The sequence below is a fragment of the Mustela nivalis genome (assembly GCF_964662115.1).
Source record: "Mustela nivalis genome assembly, chromosome: 2".
Lineage (NCBI taxonomy): Eukaryota > Metazoa > Chordata > Mammalia > Carnivora > Mustelidae > Mustela > Mustela nivalis.
This window is the reverse complement of record NC_139021.1, coordinates 167711414-167739089: the sequence shown is the minus strand read 5'-3', so window position 1 is coordinate 167739089 and position 27676 is coordinate 167711414. Positions and strand designations below refer to the sequence as shown.

The 27676-nt window shown below is 37.2% G+C and overlaps 1 protein-coding gene across 22 annotated transcripts in view; it reads right to left on the bottom strand.

Moving 5' to 3' along the window:
- The window catches only part of ADD3 (adducin 3), a 126319-nt gene that overhangs the window by 14566 nt on the left and 84077 nt on the right, over positions 1 to 27676 (bottom strand). For 19 of the 22 annotated variants that reach the window (XM_082720178.1, XM_082720177.1, XM_082720166.1 and 16 more), the window contains 3 exons: positions 17208 to 17429; positions 4218 to 4356; positions 26 to 177 (listed from right to left, as the gene is read on the bottom strand). In XM_082720178.1, coding sequence (XP_082576304.1) covers positions 26 to 177; positions 4218 to 4356; positions 17208 to 17402 — 486 coding nt within the window. In that variant the 5' untranslated portion in view covers positions 17403 to 17429. Of the gene's footprint in view, positions 1 to 25; positions 178 to 4217; positions 4357 to 10667; positions 10717 to 17207; positions 17430 to 27676 lie in introns of those variants that run through there. The other 3 variants (XM_082720171.1, XM_082720173.1, XM_082720172.1) reach the window with 2 other exon arrangements.

Here is a 27676-nt window from a genome sequence, read left to right as displayed (position 1 = left end):
AGGAATCGGAAGCCAAAGAACTCACGGAAATATATGTATTTGCCAGCTGCGCCCATCCAAACAAGTCCACGAGTCTGTACAGGCTGGCAAGCTTACAGCGAGTAAGTTTTTCTCCCTTCACGTATGAGGACGTATCTGCCCCAGGAAGGTCATTGATAGGTGTGACCATGCCGAGACCTAGAAGGAGAAATTGTGGAGAGAGATTCACATCAAGTAATGCGGTACCTGGAAGCTGCCGGAGTACGGGAGAGGTCCAGCCTTGTAAATAACGATGTGAAACTTCTCAGCCCACACAATGTTTCATTAGCTTATCTTCCTTCACAGAAGTACATGGAGAGTTAAAATGCACATCAGCAATCTTCGCTATTTCATCTAGTACCGGACTTGTAAGGGAGGGACTTGGTAGGGAGTCAGGCTCACAATGCTAGGGGAGAATGGTCACATGATCCTAATGGCCAAGTGTTAATACTGAGGTTATTGCTGACTTTATGATGAAAATATGTCAACAGAAAGCTACTTTTCTAATAGCCCTTTTGACATTTATTCAACAAAAATTTATTTAAGAGAAGAATGCATTCAAACCACACAGTCTGTCTTCAGCCGTCACTGAGCAACAAAACCTAGTCTTGGGCTTTAGTGACCAAGTTCCACTTTTTCTGTCTTTGTTCTCCTTGACACCATTTCCCATCTCTTCCCTGGAAGGCTTCTGCAGACCTGTATGACTCCACCTGGACCTCTCCCTCCCCTTCACCTGCTGCTTCTTTCTCCTTCAATCAGCTCTCTTCCCTCCTCCCACCTGCGGCTCCAGCCCAAAGCTCAGTCCTCCACCTAGGACTTTTCCCCAGGAAAACACTACAGACTCCTGAGTTTCCAGCTGTCACCTCCGTGCAGAAGACACCCTGATCTTTATCTGCGATAAAGGCCTCCTGCCCACCCTCTAGCCCACTGCTTCTAACGGCCTGCAACCAACAACATATAAATTTAAAAGGTCTTAAAAGCGATTTTATCTCCCTGCTTTTTCTTACCTTCTCACTCCTCATCAGTCTTGATACTGCTGGTACTACAATTCCCACAGTGTCACACACAAGTAACCTTCCCTGGGCCACCATATGTAATTCATCACTGTGTTCTATCATCCTTTTCCTTACACGTTTCCTCATTTTCCATCCCTGAGTTCAGGCCTCGCTTCACATGTAACGTCTGCAATAAGCCTTCTCGTTTTTGTCCTTGCCTGTAATCCCTCTCTTTGTATATCCATTCACATAAAGTCACCTTTTGCCTCACGACTCCCCTGCTCTAAGTTTTGCAAAAACCCAAAGTGAAAGCCAACAAGGCGCCAGGAAATTCATGTAAGTGCCTAAACAGGGCCAGCTGCAGCCTCTGGGCTACCAGAGAGATCACAAGCCTGGGCTGAAGGGGCAGCTAGCATTCTGCAGTCAGCTGTTGCCATGTGAGAATCTGAGCTCTGGGCTATCAGAACATTTAAACGGAAGGCCCAAGTCAACATGCTAATGTGAGATCTTTTCACTGTGAAATGTTCTGAACTACTTCAAAGAAATAGTTTCAATATGTAAGCCATATAAAACAGTATAATTTCTAACAAAATTTCAGAGGCAGCCATGAATCGATCTCCTACTTTCCCTGCCAACTTTAATTACTTTCCACAACACAACATAAACTTTCCAGCCAAACGGACCGACTTCTATCCCTTGACCTCCGAACCGTGGAACACAAATTTCCTACTGCCATGCCTTTGTATATTCCAGCCAGCAACCTTGGCAGCTCAGTTCCCCTTTCCCGCTGTAGTATCTACGACACTCCCAAGACAGCTCCTCTTCTTATTTTCCTCTTCCCTGACAAGTCTTCCTCTTCCAATTCTCGAAACTTTCTCTATAGACTCTTTTCTCTTCTGCCTATACCCTCCTGAATGATTATTTAATCAACACACATGGATTTGAGTAACACTTCTCTATGTCCATCGGCCAAGCTACTCCCTTAAGCTCCAGGACTGTATTTCCAAATGCTGCCATATCCCGGCAGCTCTTGGCAGCTGTGGCATGCCTGGAGTATGAACTTCCTTCATTTCCCAAGCCAAAGAGATCCCCTACTCTAGACATTCCTATTTTTGTCTAATAATACCACAAAATTTCCCAGTTAATTCTTCACCCAGAAACTACAGAGAGGTCTTTCTACATCACCCTCCTGCTTAAAATGGCTTTTCAAAGTTAGAACAGAATCCAAACTTCCAACTCTGGCTGGGAAACCCTGCATAAACCAGCCTCTGCCTATGTTTCTGACCTCACTTTGATCTACTTGTCCCTGCAAAACCATGTTCTCCAGCCATAATCTTTAATTTTTGTTCCTTGAAGACACTGCCGAATTCATTCTCATTTTATTTCCACCTGACATTTGTACTTATTCCTTTCACCTGGAATTTTTTCTTTTGATCTCAGTATGGTTTGCTCCTTACAATTCAGATCTCAGTTTAAATGTCACATTCTCAGAGAGATTCTCCCTCATCATCCAATCTAAAGTAGTTACCTAGTTCCTCCTATCAAATCGCCATCTATTAATTATTTGCACAGCACTTCCTATTATCTGACCATTTTATTTAGTCTATTTTCTGTCTCCACAGGCAGAGGAAACTTGGTCCGTCTTGTTTATCACTGTATTCCCTATCTCTAACAGGGTGCTTGGAACATAACGAATACTCAAAATTACAGAAAGAGCAAAACACACTAGCTAAACCTTCGAATTTCTTTGTTTCTTCTGATAGAATGTTTCTTCCAAGCTAGAACAGTGATTTTGGAACTCAGAGTTCTTTTCCCACTCTGTCCCCACTAAACCACATAAAACCTGTCACCAAGTCTTTTCTACTCTTCCTTGGCGATGCCTTTCTCATTGATCTCTTCTTTTTTGTACCCACACTCTTATTTTAGTTAGAGCACTTACACATCACACTGGGACTCTTTCCAAAACTTTTAACGAATATGTATGTGCCAACACGCTGGTCCACTTTGAGTTCTACAAATACAGCCTAACCTTAGCATGTTTCCATCATTATGTCTCTTTTTACGCCATTCCTCTATTTGGAAAGTACTAGAATTTACTCACTCCTACGAAATGAAGGAAGAGAAGGAAAATGAAAGAAAACACAAAGACAATCCTCTGACTCTGACATGAAGCAGTCCCTGACAGTGCCTTCTGGTGCTCTGTATTTGTTCTGCTACTGCAGAGAATTCCGTACTGACCTTGCTGAGATATAAAGTGCTTATAGTGTTCCGTTCACCAAACTGGTGCTCTTACCAAAGAGCTATTATTAAATGAATAAAGTATCTTCAATCCTCTTTCATTCCAAATTCTAACTACTCCTTTCTCTAAAGCCTGGTTAGTTCAGGCCTCTTTTTTTCCATAGTTTTCTCAGTCCACCTCAGCCAATAATCAATCCCAACCCTGAGTTCATAGCATGATGCCTTTTAAAAGGTCATTAAACATTTCTTATGAACTGCTTTGTAATTTTTTCCCCTATAGTTATCTTGCTGTGTTATTCATTTTTGCATTCATGGAATGTCTCAACTAAAATTATACATTTATCTAGGACAGGGCCTTTGTCTTATAACTTTTATAATCTACAAAGTCTATGGTTTACATAGACTTACAAATGCCTGGTTGATAAGAAAAGGTAAGAGATTTTAACACTAAGTATTAGATGTTAGAAACTTAAGGACTGGACCAGAGCAGAGTATCCTGCCAGAGAAGTATAGCGTTCAAAGTAGAGATGAAATTATAATTTTGTAAACTTTCCAAAACTATTTGCAAAGATGTGAACAGAACTAGAGGGTGTTATGCTGAGCGAAATAAGCCAATCAGAGAAAGACAGTTACTGTATAATCTCGCTGATATGTGGAATTTAAGAAACAAGGCAGAGGATCATAGTGGAAGAGAGGAAAAAATGAAGTAAGATGAAACCAAAGAGGGAGACAAACCATAAGAGACTCTTAATCTTAGGAAACAAGCTGAGGATTGCTGGAGGGGAGAGCACAGGGGAATGGGGTATCTGGATGATGGACATTAAGGAGGGCACTTGATGTAATGAGCACTGGGTGTTATATAAGACCAATGAATCAATAACCTCTACCTCTGAAACCAAGAATATGTTATATGTTAATTAAAATAAGAATTTTAAAAAATTAATAAACTTTCCAAAACTGACGTACTGAGGGGAGGTGAAGTAAAGCCCGAGAAAGAACTGGCCATGATGTAATCTGCAATCTGCTGTAATGCCAGCAATCCGGTTGGATTGTGGCCTTTCTTCATCTGTTCTTGAATAAGGCATTCCAGGTCTTCCCGAAAGGCCTGAAACACACAGAAATAACCATTGAGCACACACATCTCACTTGGAGCAGAACAATCCAAACAAACTTTCTCTATAATCAATCTTTTCCCCAATCCCTCTTTTACATAAATAAGCTTTCATCTACACAACTTTAAAACAAATATCACACACAAAATAATAAAACACTGGAAGAAGTAGCAAGAAGGTTCTTACTGGGAGGAAAAATCATGAGGAGTTCTTAATCTCAAAGAAAATGAGCTACTATAACATCTACAATAGACAGATACAGATGAAACAACCCTGTTAACAACATGGAACTGGAGTATCAAGTATAGACTGATGGAAACACAGAGCCATTCCTTGCTCAACAGCCTCATTATCTAGGTTAGACTAGAGTCCCTATATGAATGGGGGGCAAGGCTCTGACTACAGACTGCCTCACAGCAGAAGTCTTCACGAAGACATACTAAGTCTATCACAGCTTCCATTTTATGATTTCCATGGCAACTCCCTAGCTCCAAAAACACTGAAAGCAAACTGGTAAGAGTTGAGAACTGATTACTCCCCTTCTGCAATACTGTGCTAAAGAAAGGACATTTCCCCCCCAACTTCGGGTACTACATGTTCCTGTTCTGCAATTCTGCTGTATCTTTTCTTTTGGGGGCATATGTATGTGTGTCAGAAACAGTGTTTATATAAATAAAAATTCTTAACATGAAGAGAAATTCTCTATTCTACCAACCCTTGAGTTGCTAATATGATTCATCATCTGAAACCTCTCTCAATCCTTCACATGACTTGAAATAGCTCATTTTTTAAATTTCTGTAACACCCAACCAATACTTATTTTATTAAATTCATTATTTGTTCTCTTGCTCAAGCCGTTTTTAATTCATTTTAAACATGAAAGCTCTTGCAGTATAAATTCTCTAAACCTTGCCCTTGGTTACATGTGAAGCAGAGTGTCTACCAGAAATTAAGTTCAATTTTTCCCCACTTCACCTAAAAGGGAAAAGGCAGAAAACTGCCTTGGAATCATTACCTCCAAGAGGAGTACATACTAATCCCTTGGAGATCCTTGGAATAATCTTCATCAGATGGGTGAATTTCCTTTGAGTCACCAAAAGCAGCCTTCCTTGTAAGGCTGGGAATAAGATCTCCTGGAGTCCCCCCTTACATGTAGCCTTGCTTAGAGGTTGGATGAATAACTCAGAGGTTTTCAGAAAGGACTTTAAGAAAAAAAAAAAAAAAATGGCACAGGGGCCCCACAGCGGAAAGGAGAAATGTAGTTTGAAGTTATGAGCTTGCAGATATTAAGACCAGTCCTGACTCAATGCTTGTATTGCTTTTAGAACAGTAGTTGAGAGGCAACTGTGATGTGAACTGAAAGAGCTGAGTCCTAAGAGCTGTAATCTTGAGGCTCAACCATGGGGCACCATGGAACACCCTAACTGAACTTAGCACAGGAAGAGAGAGGTCATCCTTCCCTAATGTACCATGGTGGCCTATACAGGCATCTGGGTCAAAAATGAAGCTGCATCTTCTACTGGCTAGAGTAAAACTAGTTTTCAACACCAGGGAGGTCCAGGGGCCATGGACTGTGTAGACTTCAACAGGATCCACATATGCACACGCAGACATATGTACACACTACATCTTGAATATGAAAGTCACTGATTAACCTTTTTGGTCTATTTAAGTCAATGACACTCTTGGGACAACTTAGAGGGGAGTAGAAATTCCAAGAGGAAGATGTTGTACTTTCTACTAATATAGCAAGAGGATGTTTGAGTGATTAATTTAAAAAGTACTAGTGACAGTTAGGCATCCAACTCTTGGTTTCAGATCAGGTCATGATCTCAGGGTTGTGAAATCAAGCTCCACATCCGGCTCTGTGCTCAGCACAGTGTCTGCTTGAGATTCTCTCTCCCTCTCCCTTGCCCCTCCCATTCGTGTTCTCTCTTGCAAATAAATAAATAATTCTTAAAAAAAAAAAAAAAAACCCCACAAAACCTAGTGACCATATTTGAATTCTGAGTTCATGAAACAATTTATACCAGTTAAACATGGTTTTTCTTTTACAAATTTGAGTCTTAAATGTAAATCATCAGCACAATTATACAAACTCTATAAACATCTAATTCCATTCACTGTACCTAGTTCATTTAAATATGTGTAGAGGATATAAGATATCCTCTACAAAGACACATTACACTGACTCCATTAATACATTTCGGAAGACTCCATTAATACATTTCTAAGACTTAGTGAACATAAAATGGTTGTGAGCTGTATATAAGACAGATGGACACCTTCATAGAGATGAGTAACGTTTCACCATATGTAAGGCTGAAAGGAAAGGAATCTCCCATATATACTCATTTATCTTTATATAAACTATAGAAAACTTCTGGACACGCGGCCAGTCTACTCTTCTGAAACCGTATCTTCCCTTTAAAACCAAATTCTGTTTAAACTTTCTTCAGCTGAAAGCAGCTATAACCAATATTCTTTTATTCAGTAAAAAAGAAACTATTTATTCAGTAAAACTATTTATTCAGTTAAAAAAAAATACCTACAATCTGTATTGCTCATGACATACACTGCAACAGCTTTGAGAAATGGGCATCGTTTTATTGCATGCCCCACCTCACACTGTTCCAGGAAGAATTTAAGACAGATTCCATAGATTAAAATTATACAAAAATAAATACAGGTTAGAAAAATTAAGCTAAGGAAGAAATAAACAGAAGGAGGTTAGTCAGAGCTGGGACGGAGGTTAAGATACAAAGTATATGCTATAAAACGGTAGGCATTTGCTAGAGATTGGCCAAATTTTATCTAAACTCTCTAGCAGCCAACATGAACTGAGATAATCTGTTTGCTGATATACAATGGCCTTAAGATTAAAAAACAATCTGCTGTTCAAGAGAAGCACAACTATTTATGAGCTGATGACACACTTCTGCTGGGTGGGATGAGAAAGCTAAATAAGAAAGGTTGAAAAATTTGTCCAAGAAAGTAGATGTCCAAGCAAAACTCAGGTCAAATGTTATTTTCATTAGTGAAAATACGTTTTCCACTTTCATACATCCCACAATATGGTGGGCACCAACCTAAAACTTTGGGATAATCCATAATGTCATAGGGGGAAACATAAGCCCTCTAAAAGCAATTACGAGAAAAATATGAATTTCTCCTCTAAGGTTAGTGAATAGCTTCTAGTATTCAGTATAGAAAAATAATTCTCAAAATAAATGAGATTTCCTCAGTCTTTTTATACAGTTGGAAGTGCTTCAACAGATAAGAATTCTTCTATAACAAAAGATTTAACATTTTTTGTCATGAACATTTATAACTCATTTTTAATGTTTCAAATATTTTTGAAATACTACTCAGATAATTACCTAAGTCATAAGACAGTATAAAAGCTAATGATAAAAAATTATTTCATCAGCTGATTTAAAAAATTTATCTATAAACATTTTAAGCTTTAAAATACTGTATTAAAATAAAAACATCTTTGTAACAGTTAATCATATTCCTACTAAAATCCAAAGTTAATATAATAATCCTTTAGAGTTGATTCATTAGAATCTCACAACCAAGTCTTGAGATAGGCAATAATTTGCTTAAAGTTGCACACCTCATAAGTAAATGGAGCAAAGGCTGAAATCTGGAAAACTCAGCTAAGCACACGACCTTTCACTAATTTTATAGGAGATGGGTTGTATCACTGAAACCAAACACAACTAATAAGGCAGCAGGCACGCTATGGTCAGAAACACAGAGTAAACTTCTTAGGCTAGATTAGAGCATTATGTTATAATGATGGAGCAAAAAATTCATATAGCAGCAGATGATCATGATCCTCAAGTACCAAAGTACTTGTCCTCTTATAGCTAGGACCTCTCCCAGCAAAGCAGAATGAGAAACTAACTTATACACAGGGCAGCAAGGTCACATGCTGGGCTTCTAAAATCAGATTAAACCAACAATTCCCTAGCAGGTCCACCAGAAGAGTCAGGTTAAAAGATCAAACAACATATATATAAAACCACACCACAAATCATGTCTTCAAGCTCTCTGAAACAGAGCACAGCAAAGGAGGTCATGGGAGTTTTTACATGTTGAATACATGAAGGTGAGTAAGCCAGACTGCTATCAGAAGTATAGTTTGAGACCTTCAAGAAAACTGAAATATAGTCTAAGGAATTAGGATTATATAATTTTCCAAGTGTTGCCATAAGATACTTTAAATCAGCACTGTGTATAACTTATGCATAAAATTTTCATAAAAGTACTTGCTTGCTATGTGCTAGTCACTACATGAGTTGCTTTTATGTTATTTCATTTAATTGTCACGACAACCCCGCAAGGGCTTCATTTCACCAACAAGGCAACTGAAGCTCAAGTTAAGTGAGTTTTCCAGTGTCATATAGCTAGTATGTGGTGGTGAACCCAGATCCAAAGCAGGCACCATGTGCATAATTGTACATATAAAAACATTCACATAAACAGATTAAAACTAGAAGTGATGAGAAAATGGGCTGACTCCTCTAACAGGTCAAGACAGTCTGGCACTCCAGGATCTCTATAATCTGTCATGCAATATTTTGGCTATATCTACTGTTATTACTTTATGCTCTGGTCTAGCCTATAAGGTTTGCTCATCACCTTCTGATCACAACCTGTACTTTCCTATCCCTGCTCACTCTATTTCATCAAAGGGAAATGTAGGCTTCCTCTGTTCCTCTACCTAACCAGTTCTCAACCTTTTCCTAACACTTATCTTAAATACCACCTTCTTCTTGAAGACTCTTCTTTAATCACCCAATTGGACAGATCTCCAATTTCTTCTCTTCCACCCTGCTCTAAATTCTTTTAACATCTGCCTTTACTACACTTAGGTGACCTGTCATACGATTTTGATTCACTTTTTCATACTCTACTACACCATGATACTGGATGGTTGGGACTGTGACTTTCACATTACTAGAGTCTCCCTGAGTGTCTAGAGCAATGCTCAATTAATAAAATAGTAAATAAGAGGGTTTTTTTTTAAAGATTTTATTTATTTGAGAGAGAGAGAATGAGCAGGGGAGTTGGAGAAGGAGAGGGAGAAGTAGACTCCCCACTGAGCAGGGAGCTCAATGCAGAACGCTAGTCCAGGATCCCCAGATCATGACCCAAGCCAAAGGAAGATGCTTAATCGACTGAGCCACCCAGGTGTCCTGAGGTTTTTCATTTCCTAGAATATAAGGAAAGAAAGTAAAGAATCTGATCTCAATCCTGACTGAGTTAATGATAGCAAAATCCATTTCAAAGGTTTTTAGTACTGGAATTTAAAGCTCTAGAAAACTATCTTAAAAGTATGTTACTTGAAGGAGAAATTCTTCCTGTGTAGTTAGGTCTGTACATCACCTAATGGGAGAATGCATCTTTTTTTTTTTTTTTAATAAGAAATGAATCTTTACTGAATGTTATAAATTTTTTAAAAGTCACTTAATTTTTCAATTCAAACAAAATCCTACTTGAAAACTTGTTTTGTCCCCAGAGTATTGTAGTTTGGACAGCTCTCTCATTAAACACATGTCCAAAAATGTATGGTAAAAAAAAAAAAAATCACTAGATGAAAAACCAAGTGTTTAAGTTAAAGACGGTACCTTAAAAAAGCCTTATCTGAATCTCATATCCTTTTATTTTATACATCATCTGTCAATACTGAGCGAGTGATCCTATAAACTTTGAATTCCTAAGGTATGGATGAAAATAAAAATGATTATAAAAACATGAAAGATCTGGATGTCAGATAGAGTAAGAGCAGTATACTTTATGTAGGTAAGAGTATACTTTAAGTACAAACATATTCATGTTTAATACTATAAACCAAAGGTAGAGTTTTCTTAAAGTATCAGATCTTAGCTTCTGCATCTTGGATCAGAGCTTTTAGTAGAAAGTGGTATTGGATGAGAAGTATTTTAAATCACAGAAAAGAGAAAAAAAATCACAGAAAAAAGGACCAATTTGATAAAAGAAACTGACCTGATGCAATTATTTCAGTTAAGGCTAAAAAGAAAGAGAGAGAGAGAGAAACATAGGTTGATTTTTAAGTAATGTTTAACTTACAGACATCAAGTAACAGAATACTGATAAATATCAGAAATAGATTTTAAATATTTACATTGGGATGTTCTACCTAATAATAATTACAAAAAAGAAAAATGAGAGCAGAAAGGAAAAAAGTTTACAGACTTGCTGCTCCCAAGGCACCCTGCAATTATGTTATTAAATCTCTCCCAAAGCGGGATTAGGAGCATGACAAACTTACTTAGAATTTCTCCATTAAAAAATGTATTCATTTGGAAATAGATTACCACTGGTCCTGTTGAAAGGAGAAAAAACAAATAAACCAAAATTTCCTTTTGGATGGTCTTTGTCCTCTGCCTAAGTCTTAATTAGTATGAAGCTAAAGGTTAGAATAATATCTTGTCTTGAAGCTGGTATATAATAAAAATGCAAACAAAATTAATAAAGAACTCTTGTATCTTAAACTTCCAAAGCGACCAGATAAGTCATGGTGCTTTTGATCAACTAATCTAATTAAGGTGCCCTGTTAAATTAGAGAGTGAGGGGAAGAGGGACAGAGGGGGAGGGAGACAAAGAATCTTAAGCAGGTTCCACACTAGCACAGAGTCTGATGCAGGGCTCAATCTCACAACCCTGAGATCACGATCTGAGCTGAAATCGAGGGTTCGGATGCTTAACCAACTGAGCCACCCAGGTGGCCCATGGTGCCTTGTTAACATTTTAGGCTTTACTTATAGTGATATTCTAAAATGTATATGGCTTTGAAGTTTCCCCTGTCTGAAGTAAATTTGTAGCATTACACACTGGCCTATTAAATGTAAATGTGTCATGTTCCTGAGCTATCATCACTTACATACTCTGTTGTTCTAACTTTCAGAGTAAACACTGCATGCTTCCATCAACCAGTCTAAACTGCCTCCCACAGTAGTAAGGTTTAAGAACAATGATTCTTTTTCTGAAACCCACCAAATGTATTCCATATTAGGTTGTCAAATTCAGCAGGAGCTTGGTGGACAACATTCAAGTGTTTAATGACTAAGAGTCCCCCCCGCTATTCATCTAGCCCTCCATCCCTGTATGTATGTAGAATTTTACAAAATATCTACTATGCACAATGTCCTGTTCGTTTTTCAACTTACATGCTTCTTTAACATTGGTGAAGCATCATTTAGTTTCAACAGTTTGCCCTAGACACTTCATTCTGAGATAAGGGGGTTAATGATAATCTAGGGTTTCCATAGACATATACAGGAGGAGTACAGTGGTCCAAGAAAACCTGTAGATTCTCCTTAGCACATTAACAAGATCTCTAGCTAAACCTAGTTTAGGTTTTGACAAAAGATGGTAGAATTCCTAAAACGAAGTAATACTTGGGAGTCAGGAGGAGACATTCTTTTATTTTCTTAGCTGAAGGCAATAAGGTACTGTGTCATCCAAATTTACAGACACCAAAATGTCTTATGATTGAACACTCTTCTTGTGTTGGGTTGAATTAACCTGAGCAACAGAATTTGAAGAGGAATAAAGCAGTAATAATATATGGGTGGAGTTTTTTCATTGTTACTGAATGCTTTAAGTCATATGGCCTATTGGTTAAGAGCATGAGTTTTAGAGTTTATACTCAGAGCCCACCATCTAACTAGTAAAAACTTCATCAAGTTTTCTAAGACCTCTAAGTTTCAGTTTATTCATCTGTAAACTAGAAATATTAATAATTTTTTGACGTAGTTGTTTTGGGGATTAAATAGGATTTTATACATAACAGGTGCCTATAAAAGGCATTAATAGGGGGCTTAATAAAAGAAGTATTATACTTTGCTTTTATTAGTTTCTTTATTTCCCTTTCTAAACTCAACATTTTAAACAGAAGGCTTACAAACCTGTTTCTTACAAACAAGAATTAGTAATATCTTTTTGATTTTGATTTTTTAAAATTAACATATATTTGTTCCAGGGGTATAGGTCTGTGATTCAACAATCTTACATAATACCCAGTGCTCATTATGACATATACCCTCCCCAATGTCCGTTATCCAGCTACCCAATCCCTGTCACCCGCCCCCCACTCCAGCAACCCTTAGTTTGTTTCTTAAGATTAAGAGTCTCTTACGGTTTATCTCCCTCTCTGGTTTTTTTTTTTTTTTTTTCTTCTCTTCCCCTGTGATCCTTTGCCTTGTTTCTTAATCCATGTATCAGTGAGATCATAAGATAATTGTCTTTCTCTGACTTATTTCGCTTAGCATAATAAATACCCTCTAGTTCCATCCACATCGTTGCAAATGGCAAGAATTATTTTTGATGGCTGTGTAATATTCCATTGTAGATATATACCACATCTCCTTTATCCCTTCACCTGTTGATGGACATCTGGGCTCTTTCAATATTTTGTCTTTTGTGGAAATTGCTGCTATAAACATTGGGGTGCAGATGCCTGTTTGGATCACTACATTTGTATCTTTGGGGTACATACCCAGTGCAATTGCTACCACAGGGTAGCTCTATTTTCAACTTTTTGAGGAACCTCCATGCTGTTTTCCAGAGTGGCTGCACCAGCTTGCATTCCCACCAGTGGTGAAGGAGGGTTCCCTTTCCTACGCATCCTCACCAACATCTGTCATTTCCTGACTTGTTAATCTTAGCCATTCTGACTGGTGTGAAGTAGTATCTCCTGTGGTTTTGATTTGTATTTCCTTGATGCTGAGTGATGTGGAGTTTTTCATGTGTCTGTTGGCCATTTGGATGTCTTCTTTGCAGAAATGTCTATTCTTGTCTTCTGCCCATTTCTTGATTGGATTATTTGTTCTTTGGGTATTGAGTTTGATAAGCTCTTTATAGATTTTGGATACTAGCCATTTATCTGCTTTGTCATTTGCAAATATCTTCTCCCATTCTGTTGGTTGTCTTTTGGTTTTGTTGACTGTTTCCTTTGCTATGCAAAAGCTTTTGATCTTGATGAAATCCCAATAGTTCATTTTTGCCTTTGTTTCCCTTGCCTCTGGAGACATGTCCAGCAAGAAGCTGCTGCAGCCGAGGTCAAAGAAGATGCTGCCTGTGTTCTCCCCAAGGATTTTGTTGGATTCCTGTCTCACATTAAGGTCTTTCATCCACTTTGAGTCTATTTTTGTGTATGGTACAAGGAAATGGTCCAGTTTCATTCTTCTGCATGTGGCTGTCCGATTTTCTCAATCCGATTTGTTGAAGAGACTTTTTTCCATTGGACATTCTTTGCTGCTTTGTCCAAGATTAGTTGACCACAGAGTTGAGGGTCTATTTCTAGGCTCTCTATTCTGTTCCTTTGATCTTTATGTCTGTTTTTGTGCCAGTACCATACTGTCATGATGATTACAGCTTCATAATAGAGCTTGAAGCCTGGAATTGTGATGCCACCAGCTTTTGTTTTCTTTTTCAACATCCTTTTGGCTATTTGAGGTCTTTTCTCATTCCATACAAATTTTAGGATTATTTGTTCCAGTTCTGTGAAAAAAGTTGATGGTATTTTGATAGGGATTGCACTGAATGTATAGATTGCTCTAGGTAGCATAGACATTTTAACGATACTTGTTCTTCCAATCCATGAGCGTGGAATGTTTTTCTATTTCTTTGTGTCTTCCTCAATTTCTTTCAAGAGTATTCTACAGTTTACTGAGTTGATTTTGATCTTTATTGGTTATTGTTTTGTCTAACAGTGAACCCCAATATTCATATTAGACCCAATACGTTTAAAGATAATTTTATTTGCAGAAAACACTGCAAGCTCGGCCATAAAGGGAAAAGTCAGTTCCAAAAGAAAAGAGGTCTTTGAACCTTAAACCTCTATAAGAAGGAAAAAGGCTGAGAAAAAAAATAAACACAGGTTACCATTCAAAGAAAAGGAAAGATGATTCAGAGTGTAGAATGAAAAGCCTAGAAGGCAGAGCCATGAGCTAGAGGGTCACCCCCCCCCCTAGAAAGTAGAAGGACTGGGTCTTCATCAAGGGAACCTCCAAACATTTGCCCAGATGAATTTTACAATTGCTATGGACCAGTTATTTCTTTGTACCCCTGGTTCCCCCCCCTTCTTTTTAACAAGAATATGTATAGCAGTTACCTTTGCTTTCCCCACCACTGGCTGTGTGTGGGGGCAGGTAACTTGTCTCTTTAGTTCTCAGGTGTCTAGATTGGGAGCAATTTACCAAAGGAGCTGTACCTAAGGAATCACACCTGGGAAGTATCATCTGCAGCTGGACCAGATTTAGATAGTAAGATTCTGGATTCGGGAAAATGTGTAATGAGAGGACACTTCCGCCATGGTGTTAGGGAGAGTGAATGTATTTTGCATGTGGAAGGAAGGTAAACAAACTGTGGCAGACTGCAGTGCTTTTAAACTAAATCGTGATCAGAGTGGACATTCCTCCTGTCAAAAGGTGGATCTTAATTCCTCTCTCCTTATGTGTGAGCTGAACTAAGTGACTCACTTCTAACTATAAATATGGTGGAAGTGATGGTGTTTAATATCTGAGATTAAGTCACAAAATGCACTGCAGACTTCTGCGGGTTCTCTCTCCGATACATGTTCTGGAGGAGAAACTCAGACTGCCTCAGGTAAAGGTATGCATGGCCAGGAACTGTGCTCTTTTGCTAATAGCCATGTGAGTGACCCATCTTAAGAGTGTAAACCTCCAAGGCCAGTCAAGCCTTCAGATGACAACAGCCCTGGATGATGTCTTGACTCCAACTTTATGTTAGACCTTGAGCCACTCAGCTAAGCTGCTCGTGAATTCCTGACCCACAGAAATGATGAGATAAAAAATGCCCATCGTTTTAAGCTGTTAAGTTTCCTGGGAATTTGTTATTTAGCAATAGATACTAACATAGGTCACCATGGGTTATTTCCTTTGGTGAAACATTTGTTGCATTGAAAGCAATTTTAAAACCATTGTCTCAAAACACAGGAGACAAAATTTATACACTTTCCTAAGTCTTTCACAAATGAGATTTTAAGTTCACTAGCAAAGATCTAGGGAAACAATGATCAATGCACAATTTTTAAAATCTTCTTTGTTCCTATCTGGGCTGAAAATTACCATTCTTGCTATGTGAATATGGAAATGACAATCAGTATGTCTGGCTTTTCTCATAATTTCATTAAGTGCCCTAAGGCAAAAGTGAAATTGATACTTCTAGCCAATTTACAAATGGAAATACATAGGTATAAAAAAATTAGAACATCTACTCAAAATTATGCTGTCTTTATTTAATGGGGAAATTAAAACGAAAGCCCTGGCATAGAAATGCTGCTTAGTACTTTTTCCTTTTGAATTTTATAGTTAGAACCGAATGGTCCTTTTTGGAACACTTCTAAAAGAAATCTCCATATTTAATAACACTGAACAAAATCTGAACTTCATCTCATTCTCTCAGTAACTTTATAGTATATGTTACTGTAATCATTTGGTTAATAAGTTAGTTCTTAAAAGTGGGGTGTGTTTCTTTAGAAGAAACTGTATCTATTTTGATCCAAATAATTAATGTGCCCTTCAAGTATTTATAAAAACAGAAAGTTTCGGTCTGCATAAAAGAAGGCACTGAATATTTACTTGATCATGATGAATCCTCTGGGTAATCTCCTTTCCATTGGAAAAGGATTTCTCCATGGGTTTATTTAAAGGATAGGTTTAAAGTTAAATTATACTTAAATTCCTCAAAGCTTACATTGCTTTTTAAACTTGTACTTGGTTTTAACTAGGTCACCGGTATAGCTGAATTACTCAGAGTGGAATTCCCCTTCGGCTTTGGGCTCAACCTCTATGATTAAATTCACAAGGGCACAACAAAAAATGATTTACCAGGGCCACCTTAGGCAGTTCTATGCCTTGGTGCTTATTTTATTACTGAAGCTGAAAACCTAATATAACCCCAACATGGGCATCATGTGTCTATGTTTGCTGAACTCCACCTTAATGGGTCTATGTTCTTCATCATGCATGAAGTTATCAATTCATTTGCATCTTAAATCAAGCTATTCTCTCATTTTCCATCACTGATATGCGACTTTTGCAATTCCACTAAGGGTTTATAAGAAAACTAACAAATCACTTAAATATGATTTACAAAGTCTGGATATTACTGTGTAGATAGAATTTTTAGCTTAAGTTTGTAATCCACTTTTAATTTAGTTAGTTTGGTATGTATGCATGTATGTGTGCCTGCATTAGGTGAATATAACATTAGGCTGTCAAATCACAGATCACATCAAGAACCCTAAGTCTTCCTATGTTACTCTGAGTGTACACAAAGAAAGGTACACAAGAAAATACTGCACACAAAGATGAAAATATGTGCATGGGATGTACCAAACTCATTTCTTGGTTTGCAACAATTCAATCATACCTTTCTTTTCAAGGTACACAAAAAAGGAAGAAAGTATGTGCTTGGGATGTGCCCAACTCATTTCTTGGTTCATAACAATTCAGTCATGCCTTTCTTTTTTACACAGATACTCTGAGTTGGGTATCCTAGCTCAGCTGGATCTTTTGTCCTCCTTTAATGAAGTATTACAGTCAGAAATCACACAAAGAAAATTTACACCACCAAGACAGTATTAGTTTATTATTAAAGCTTTCCAAATTAAAAATATAAGTTAGGTGTTCATTTTACCTCTGAAAGATTGGGAGCAACCAGTAGTCACTCTTCCTTCACCCCCTCTTTCTAATGTGAGCATACGTTAAGATACCTCCTACCTCACCGTATCAAGGTTTCCAGAAAGAAGAAAAATTATAGTCTTCTAATTATTTCAACTCACAGGACTTTGCAAGATCTGAGTAACTCGTTTCCTCTGCTCCATCATATTGAAGTCTTGTCGTAGATCAGGAGACATGTTTCTCTCCCTAATGTATTCTGGGTCATTTTCATTGATGCGGTCAAAATACCTCTCTTTGTGAGGCATGCTGGGAGGAGGAGGAGTAGTGACCACGCCTTGGCTGGCATCTGAACTCATGCTTCACGTAGCAACTCCCCTTGTTATCTGCATTAATAAACACAAAGGAGGACATTCATGATAAGTTCATTAGTAAATTTGATTTTACAGGGGTCAAGCAGAATTCCACCTCCCCCCTAAAAGCATATCAGTGGCAACTTTCTTTAGAGAATAGCTTCTCAAAAAATATTAGAACAATTTTTTATTAAGGTAAAAATCTCTTAGATTAAAATGATAAACTGGAAATTGGTATTTTCAGAGGTAATGAAAACTCTTCAACTCAATTATAATAATGTCATCAACTGCTTACTAACTAAAGTAACTCCTTCTAAAGAAGCAATAATCAAAATCTCCAAAAGTAAAATATCACATCTGAAATGGCAGAGTTTCCACAATTAGTACTGTCACTAGAGCTTCTCTTTCTTCTTACTCATGCTTTTTTATGGTAGACCAAACTTGGGCCATATTAAATGGCTGCTACATTTTATAGTGAATGCAATTTACTAACATATGAGAGAAACACACATTTTAAAGTTTAAGATTTTTCCTGGGGCACCTGGATGGCTTGTTAAGCATCTGCCTACGGGTCAGGACATGATCCCACCATCCCGGGATCGAGCCCCACACTGGGCTCCCTGCTCAGCGGGAAGCATGCTTCTCCCTCTCTCACTCCCCTTGCTTGTGTTTCCTCTCTCTGTCATATAAATAAATAAAATCTTTAAAAATAAATAAATAAAACTTTCCCCATTAATTCAACTTCAAAGGGGAAATAGAAGAATTATTAAGGTTGTCAGACTATGCCCAAGTTCAGCAGACAGTGCTTCAAACTCAAATAAGAAGCAAATAGTAAAAAGCTATTCAGAAACCACGTGAACAGCTGATTCACTTAATTACCATGATAATCACACTTTTCTAGACAGATTCAGGAGGAAGGGGGTAAAGACCACTTTCTTCTTAGGGATCTGAATCTCTGATAAAAACCAGAGATATCTGGTCTCATTTTTAAAAACAGAGTAACAACCAGTGAGATTACTGTATTTGTCTCTAATAAGAGTCTTTGATAGAATTCATCTCTACGGCTACTTTGGTACAATTTAGACCAAACAAACTATAAGATAATAAAAATTATTGCATTAGATGACGTGGTACCATATAAAGAACACCCTAAAGACCCCACCAAAAAGTATCAGAACTGATAAATGAATTCAGTAAGGTCACAGGATACAAAATCAGTGTACAGAAATCTGTTGCATTTCTATACACTAATAATAAAAAAGCAGAAAATTATGAAAACAATCCCATTTAGGCATAAACTTAACAAAAGAGGGGAAAGACCTCTGAAAACTATAAAACACTGATGAAAGAAACTGACGACAACACAAAGATGTGGAAAGACATTCCATGCTCATGGACTGGAAGAATACTGTTAAAAGGCCCATTCTACCTAGATTTAATGCAATCTCTATCAAAATACCAACAACACTTCTCACAGAACTAGAACAATCTTAAAATTTATTTGGAACCAAAAGTAATGTTGAAAAAGAATAACAAAACTGGAGGTATCACAATTTCAGACTTCAAGTTATACTACAAAACTGCAGTAATAAAAACAGTATGGCAATAGCACAAAAACACACTGAGATGAAGAGAAGAGAAAGCAATTACACGGTCAATTAATCTTTAACAAAGACGACTATGCTAGACACTGAACTTTACATACATTAGTTTATCTACTTCTCTTAACCCCCTGAGGTGGGTGTTATCATTTACAAATGAGGAAATAAAATCACTGAGAAGTAACTTGCCTCCGGCCAAAGAGCAAGCAAGTGGTGGATCCAGGATTTAAATCTAGTCTGTAGCTCTCTAAAGCCAGTGGTCTCCATTACAACCTAGACGCAGAGGGAAGCTAGTACTTTCTTTTCAAATGCCAATTCTAGCTACTCAGTAGCATTGATTATTTGGAGATTATTTGGAGACTGGTAAAACCTTTCCAAACAAATAAGCAAACAAACAAGAAGTACCAGAATTGCCATGGTTTGGAAGGGAGTTATGCATTTTCACTATACTGCTTCCCAAGGAGGGTTATATTTTAAGGGAATAAAGTGGTAGATTCTTTATTTTAAGGGAATAGAGTTTTTCTTAATCCTGAAAAACTAAACTAAGCATACGTATTTCTGCTTCTAGAGGATATAGAAACAATTCAGTTCCAGGGTTCCTTCTCTTTAAAATTAACTGACCCTCTTTTTAAAATTCAAGTATAATTAACATACAATGTTATATTAGTTTCAGGTACACAATATGATTCAACAATTCTATACATTTCTTAGTGCTCATCAAGATGAGTGTACTCTTAATCCCTTTTATCTATTTCAACCCCCCCTCCCCTCCTCTCTGGCTACCACTAATTTGTTCTCTATATTTCCCGGGGGTGGGGGTTGTCTCTTTGCTTCTTAAATTCCACACACGAGTGAAAATGTACGGTATTCGTCTTTTCCTGACTGACTTAACTCTGCTTCATACCCTTTAGGTCCATCCATACTGCTGGAAACGAAAAGATTTCATTTTTTATGACTGAGTAATATTCCATTTTGTGAGTGTGTGTGTGTACACATATGTGTACATGCACATAACATACATCTTCTTTATCCATTCATCTATTGATGGACAGTTGGATTGTTTTCATATTTTGTCTATTGTAAATAACGCTGCAATAAACATAGGGGTACATACAGCTTGTTATTTTTTGTTATTTGTTTTGTAGTTTGAGTAAATACCTAATAGTGGAATTACTGCATCATATGTTTCTAGTCTTAATTTTTTTGAGGAACCTCCATACTGTTTTCCACAGTGGCTGTACCCACCAGTTTGCATTCCCACCAACAGTGCATGAAGGTTCCTTTTTCTCCACATCCCTGCGAACACTTGTTATTTCTTGTGTATTTGATTTTAGTCATTCTGACAGGTATAAAGTGACATCTCATTGTGGTTTCAATCGACAAATCCTTTTTTTTTTTTAGAGATTTTATTTATTTATTTGATAGAGAGAGATCACAGTAGACAGAAAGGCAGGCAGAGAGAGAGAGAGGGAAGCAGGCTCCCTGCTGAGCAGAGAGCCCAATGCGGGACTCGATCCCAGGACCCTGAGATCATGACCTGAGCCGAAGACAGCGGCTTAATCCCCTGAGCCACCCAGGCGTCCGACAAACCCTATTTTTAATGCTACATATATAGTCATGATTTCTAGTACTTCAAAGCACTATGTGTATATTGCTATATACTGTGATAAAGAAGATGTATGTGCATGTGCATGTACACATATGTACATACATATGTGTACACACACACACACACCATGGAATATTACTCAGTCATAAAAAATGAAATCTTTTCGTTTCCAGCAGTATGGATGGACCTAAAGGGTATGAAGCAGAGTTAAATAAGTCAGTCAGGAAAAGACGACTATCATACATTTTCACTCGTGTGTAGAATTTAAGAAGCAAAGAGACAAACCCCCTGGATTCTTAAATATAGAGAATACTGCAAACCACTATGAATTCCATTGGGGGAAAAATACTTATCTTCTGAGGGGATTCTTTGAACTGACAATAATGCAAGAAAACAGATTTTTTACAAAGTAAAGTTACAAAACTTACTGTCACCACTATGGGTTTCCCTCTGGCCATGCAGATTAGAAACAAGGTTATCAGGCATAAGCAAAAATTCTAGTTTAAAAAATCTTATTCAAATATTTATGAACTAACCATCCAACATCTATGTTAAAAGAAATTTGGGTTCAAGGCACAAACAGATGAAATACTCTAGAAGGATGACTTTCAAACTCTTTAAAAATGGCAATCCAGGGATGCCTGGGTAGCTGAATCAGTTAAGCATCTGCCTTCAGCTCAGATCCTGATCCCATGGTCCTGGGATGGAGTACAGCATCAGGCTCCTTGCTCGGTGGGGTGCCTGCTTCTCCCTCTGCCTGCCCTCCCTGCCTGTGCTCTCTTTTCCTCTGTCTCTGACAATAAATAAAATCTTTAAAAAAATGGCAATCCACAGTAAGAAATACATTTTAAAAGTATAATGACATACAAATACATGAGATATGTAATTGAAATAAGTTCATGGTACTTTCCCTTACTTTGTAGTACATTCTGATACTTTCTATTTTCATCGTTTTCATTAAAACAAAAATACTCGTCAAACAGATTCTTGGTCTACTAATGGGCTGTGACCCACAGTTTGAAAAACACTATTCTAGAAACTCTAAGCTATGGTCACATGGACAACAGAAAGGAAAAAAGAGGTGTGTCTGCATATGAGATAGGGAGGAGGGAATGAATATATGCTAGAGATGGAAGGGAACTGAAAATGCTTCCTTGAAATTAAAAAAAAGTATTTATGGCAGGCTATAGCAATCATAACAATCTTAGAATCCTAGTGATTTGGGGGATAATTACATTTTCTTCCATTTGGGCAGTTAGTGTCATCTGTATTATGCAATGTCCATTTGTTTTTCATTTTTTCTTGAGTCTTACCTATTTCTAGTTCAATATTCCAGATCTTTCTGGTTATGTTTGTAGTCCCCACAGGCAGGGGACTCTGTAAGTGGTAGGTGAATTGAATTATTTTTCTATATCACAACTACTCCCAAATCTATCTGGTTTACATTAGTTCTAGGCTGGGAATGGTAACAACAATATTAAGAAAAGTTATTAAAGAAAGTCTTTCCAAACTTAATTCTTGGCAGTTTTAAGAGCTTCTTCTAGAACATAAGCAAAAAGATGGTTGTACTTTCAAGTCCCAGGCCTATTGTTCCATATTTAAAGGAAAAATCAAAGATATGCCAAGACTTGAAAGCAGCCTATCTGCTTAAAATAACAGCAGCAACAACAACAAATACTGGTTTATTAAGTTAGTTTTTCTTAATGAAATTTACTGTAAAACTGTGAAGGTATTTGAAGCTTTAGAAAATTGGATCCTGCACAAACTGTAACAAGCCACAACTTTAGATTGACCAGGGAAGTTTTATTCATTTTTAAATTCTAAAAGCACAGGGACACCTGCGTGGCTAGGTTGGTTAAGCATCTGTCTTGGGCTCAGGTCATGATCCCAGGGTCTTGGGATCAAGTCCCACACTGGGGAGGGGGGCGGTTCTTGCTCAGCAGGGAGCCTGCTTCTCCCTCAGCCTGCTGCTCTCCCTGCTTGTATTCTTTCTCTGACAAATAAATAAATAAACAAACAAAATCTTTAAAAAGGGGGGGGGAGCTTTAAATTCTAAAAAGCATGAACTACTTTCAATTGCTAGCCAAGATTTTATGTACAACTGACATGGAAATCAACAGGCTTGGAAAACTATAACTAGGCATAGAGAAAAGTGAAGAAAAAAAAAAAAAAACCCCAAACAACAGGCACTGAGTAGTACCAAGTAATACATATAATACTTTCTAAGTGCCCCAAAGGAAGAAGATTTAATTATCCCGCAAGCACCAGGGTCTTATTGTTATAATGGCGAATGATTTTATTCAGAGTTCTCTTGGAATATTTCAGACTAATTCAAGGATCACACTCTACACATCAGAGGAAACTACACTCAAAGGTGTTGAGTGATTTTTCTAAAGCTACCATGTTCAAGTATCAGATATTGCTATGATATTATAATAATGACATGTATTTGTACCATCATGTCATTCACTGATTGCCCCATGGTCAAAATTTACTCTTCCAATGAAATATATGGAAAAAACTCAGGCCTATCACATATATTTTATGCAGGAATTTTATAAATATCACTATATAAATATCAAACTATATGAGCACTATATAAATATCAAATTTTATGCAGGAATTTTATGAGGAATAAGCTATAAAGAAGGGCTACAAATTTTAGCACATGTAAATAGACTTGATTGTGTGACTGTCCTTCTAGGACGCACAGAAAAGTAGATAAACAAATTGGGTTTTTCAGTGGTAATCTGCTTCACCTAAATACACAATGAACACATTTTATTTAAGTAACTAGACTTTTAAAGATTAAGAAGTATCAATAAACATATTACCACTAAGTCAATGAAGTGCCTTTCATTGCACAAACTGTAAAGTAGTGAGATTAAAAAGTCTTGTATGGCTATCAAATTGGTACAGATGTAGAAACTTAACTCTCTCTGGCCTAGTGCCAGAATCTTTTCAGAATGAACATATCTTCAAAATAAAACTATAAATTCTAAACTTTTACATAAAAGTCAGGAAATAATGAAACTACAGTAGATTAGTAAAAGACACTGTCAATCTGAGCCTTAGTCTTAAAATCGAAACTTAAAGTGAAGGGAAAAAACAACAAACAATAACAACATAAACTGGTAATGGTAATAGCACCTCATCATGTTGCTAAATGTCCTGTGCTTAATGGAATTTGATAGCTGGTTCAGTAGTCATTAAAAAACACAAAAAAAACAAACAGACAAAAGAAAATCATTTGGAGAGCATATTTATGAGAATGTTTTGGCTTCAAACTTTGTTTTATAAAGAAAAATAGGGGCACCTGGGTGGCTCAGTCAGTTAAACGTGTGCCTTCAGCTCAGGTCATGATCCAGAATCCTGGGATCAAGCCCTGCACTGGGATCCTTACCACATAGGGTGACTGCTTCTCCCTCTTCCTCTGCCTGCTGCTCCCCCGGCCTATCCTCTATCTCTCTGTCAAATACATAAATAAAATCTTAAAAAAAAAAAGGAAAGAAAGAAAGAAAGAAAGAAAAGAAAAAATACTATGCTGCTAATTAAGATAAATTTTAGCAAACATGAAAAATAAATCCTGTGCTTATACAACCGGAATATAGCAGTTATATTTTAAATAATGTATATTATTATTACATCTAAGAGCAGAGCAATAAGTATAGAAATTTTGAACAGGTGCTTTAGGTCAAAATTCAGCAGGGTGAGCCAAAGACTAAAAGTATTCATTGAATTGCTGGAAAAAGCATAGATGACTCAAACCTCTTTTTCACTAAAGTACCAATGCTTGAAGAAGAATATTTCATTGATCAACATAACCTGTTGCAAGGAACAGTGGGCTGGACTCCCATATTTGAAGAGGAGAGACTGGGGAGAAGAAGGGCAGTTACTTGCTTGACACTGGCAGGAGTATAACATTTACTGGTAAGTTGAAAAGAAACCTTTCATTACAAATAGATCAAATTTACAAAATATAATGGCCACGCAAGAGGCAGAATTACAAACTCGAAAATACAAATAAAAAGTTTAGGTGAAGTGTATTTTATTGAAGTCCAAACTCAATCATTATCTAGATTTAGCTCAAATTGTTCCCAACATGAATCATCTGGAGAAATAATATGAAACTGATTTTTAAATAAATAAATATATAGCCTTATAAAATGTTAAGTAAAACAATCAACCACAGAGAGGCAATCCCCACGTATCTTACAGAATCCAAAAACAGATGGCTGTGGTATCTTTACCCTCTTTTCTACAAAATTTGATGAATGTTCTGTATATATTCCCTCAGTCATCATTTGTCTTCAACATGGAGCTTTTGGAAATGATTGAGGAAAAAAACAAAAGGAGGATTTTTTTTTCCTCTCCTAAGAGAAAGCTGACAGAGACTAATGGATTGATTACTTGAATGTGCCTCTCAGACATTTAGTTTCTGTTATTGAGTCCCCTGGTATCAGTGAAATTTTAAAAACTGATATCCAGGAAACTCTCCAAAACTTGACAGCTCATGATAAATGAGAGTTTTTAAAAAAGTGGAATCAGTAGAGATTGTGATTTTTAAAAAAGATTCATTGCTCTCAATTTCTGGAGATAGCCTTAAATCTTTTGCTCTCTACTACATGGTAGTCCTTCTGGGCAAAAAGTTTTTGTTTTTGTTTTTAAGAAACACCAGGGCGCCTGGGTGGCTCAGTTGGTTAAGTGACTGCCTTCGGCTCGGGTTGTAATCCTGGAGTCCTGGGATCGAGTCCACATCGGGAGCAGGGAGTCCGCTTCTCCCGCTGACCTCTCTCCTCTCATGCTCTTGCTCTCGCGCTCTCTCTCTCTCAAATAAATAAATAAAATCATTAAAAAGAAATCAAAAAAACATCAACTCACATACTTCATAAACTAAAGTCTGTCTATATGCACAGCACTGAGCTTGAAAAATGTAAAGCCCTTGCTTTTGACATTTTCTTGAGAACAATGTTTGAGGTCAAATTCACTCTTACCCAATACTGTACATCTATCTAGAAACCTCAGGAAAACTTTCCAAAATGAGTAGCAGAATAAAAGTAATATGAAAACCTTAACTCCCCCCAAATTCCAATCTTACATCTACTTATTTCTCAAGGATTCTGTGTTCCTCAGTCTGAAGAAATGCAAACAATCCTACAAAGTTCATTACTAAAAATGAGTTGAGTTTGTAAAATTAAATAATCAACCAAAAGTCTAGTTTAGAAAATGGATTTGTTACTGTGGACGATACTTCCAATGGTTCATTCCTAATGGGGTCACTGTGACCAGTAAGAAACAGGAGGGGGCCTCGTAGGGCACACACAACATATAAAAGGTAAAGCTCTTCATTGTAAAAATTGAAGGAAAAAAATATAGAAATAGTTAAAGAACACAGGGTATGAGTTAGTCCCAAGAGTTCATTCTGAGCTACTATTTCAGGTATTCCAGCTAAAAAATTTTGGCTTTTATGGTTATAACATATAAAATACAGCTGTAAAAGCCAATCCAAAAGCTGTAGGTAACTCAATACATTGTCACTGCAAGAAAGTCTGATTTGAAGGAGTTCCCACCTTCAGATTTTGGCTAGTAAGGAGGATTTCAAGATCATCACAATCCCATCTGTTTTCTTTCTATGGAAAGTCTAACAGTAAACCATGAAAATGAAATTTATTAAGCATAGGTAACAGTACTTGAAAAATACTTGGTCAGAACCTGCCGTTCTAGAAATGTGATCATTGTTTTAAGTGGAAGTCCATGAAAAGAGATGTTCACCAACCTCAGAAATCTGCTTTTGTAAAAAACAAAACAAAAAAAACTATTTTTGTGAAACTAGCTTTTTCAAGCGAATCATTCTTAAGATCTAGAGTTCAATTTTACAATACTGTATTGGGTTGAAGTGCCCCCCCCCCACTAGCACCAAAAAATTCATGTAATTATTTTAGAATGTGACCTTGTTTGAAAATAGGGCCTTAATTTGTAATCAAGTTAAGATGAAGTCATACTGGATTAGGGCAGGTCCTAAACCCAATGACTAGTGTCTTATAAACTGAGAGAGATGTGGACACAGACACACGGGGAAAAAACTATGTGATGATGGAAGCAGAGATAAAAACTGATGCTGCGACAAGCCAAGGAACTCCAAGGACTGATGCCACCAGAAGCTAGGAGAGACATAAAGCAGGTTTCCCTCAGATCCCCCACAAGAAACCAACCTTGCTGACACCCTGATTTTGGGGCTTCTGGCCTCAAAAACTATAAAAGAATAAATTTCTGTTGTTTCCAGCCACTTGTTTTGTGGCACTTTTTTAAGGTAGTTCTAGGAAACACATACACATGCTGTTCCAATGGAATTTCCATCCTGCTAATACTGACTTTTTATGAGGCATTTTACCATCACAACAACGTAGATAACTATGTGGACAGACAGCACACCTTTGCAGAATCATAGTTGGCTCTTTAGAAATAACAGACATCACTGACATAAGTAAGGGCAATGCAAGGTAAATATACTCCACAGTGGCACAACTTCTGCAAGCTACAATTTTAGACTGAGAAACAATGTTTCCAAGAAAATCTGAAGCCAAGAAGATATAAATGTTCTTGTCCTATCAAAAGCTGAACAGAAATTTCTTTGTAAAACTCCATGAAGATTCACAATGAATGCTACCCACAAAAGTGCAGTGGGCTCTACTACTTCTATCGTAACTACAACAATGTTAAAGCAATTATCAAACTATAACATATTACAGTCTGATGGAATATTTTTCCATTTAACTAAGGATGGATTTAAAAGCCACTTGCTCAGGTTAGCAGGTTCTTGCCTGGCATACATACATGCAGAGTTCTGCCCATCTCCCCATCTTCCCACACTAGCGACCACTGAACCCACACCTGCAGCTTCAATGTCATGGCACAGGGCCCTGGATACCTAGGATTATGAAAAACCGTAAGACACCAGTTAAGCAGCTCAACATCAAGGCAGTCTTGCTGCTACTTCTACTCTGTTGTATGACTTTTACTAGAGCAATACTTTTATCTAATTCTTTTTTTTTTTTTTAAGATTTATTTAT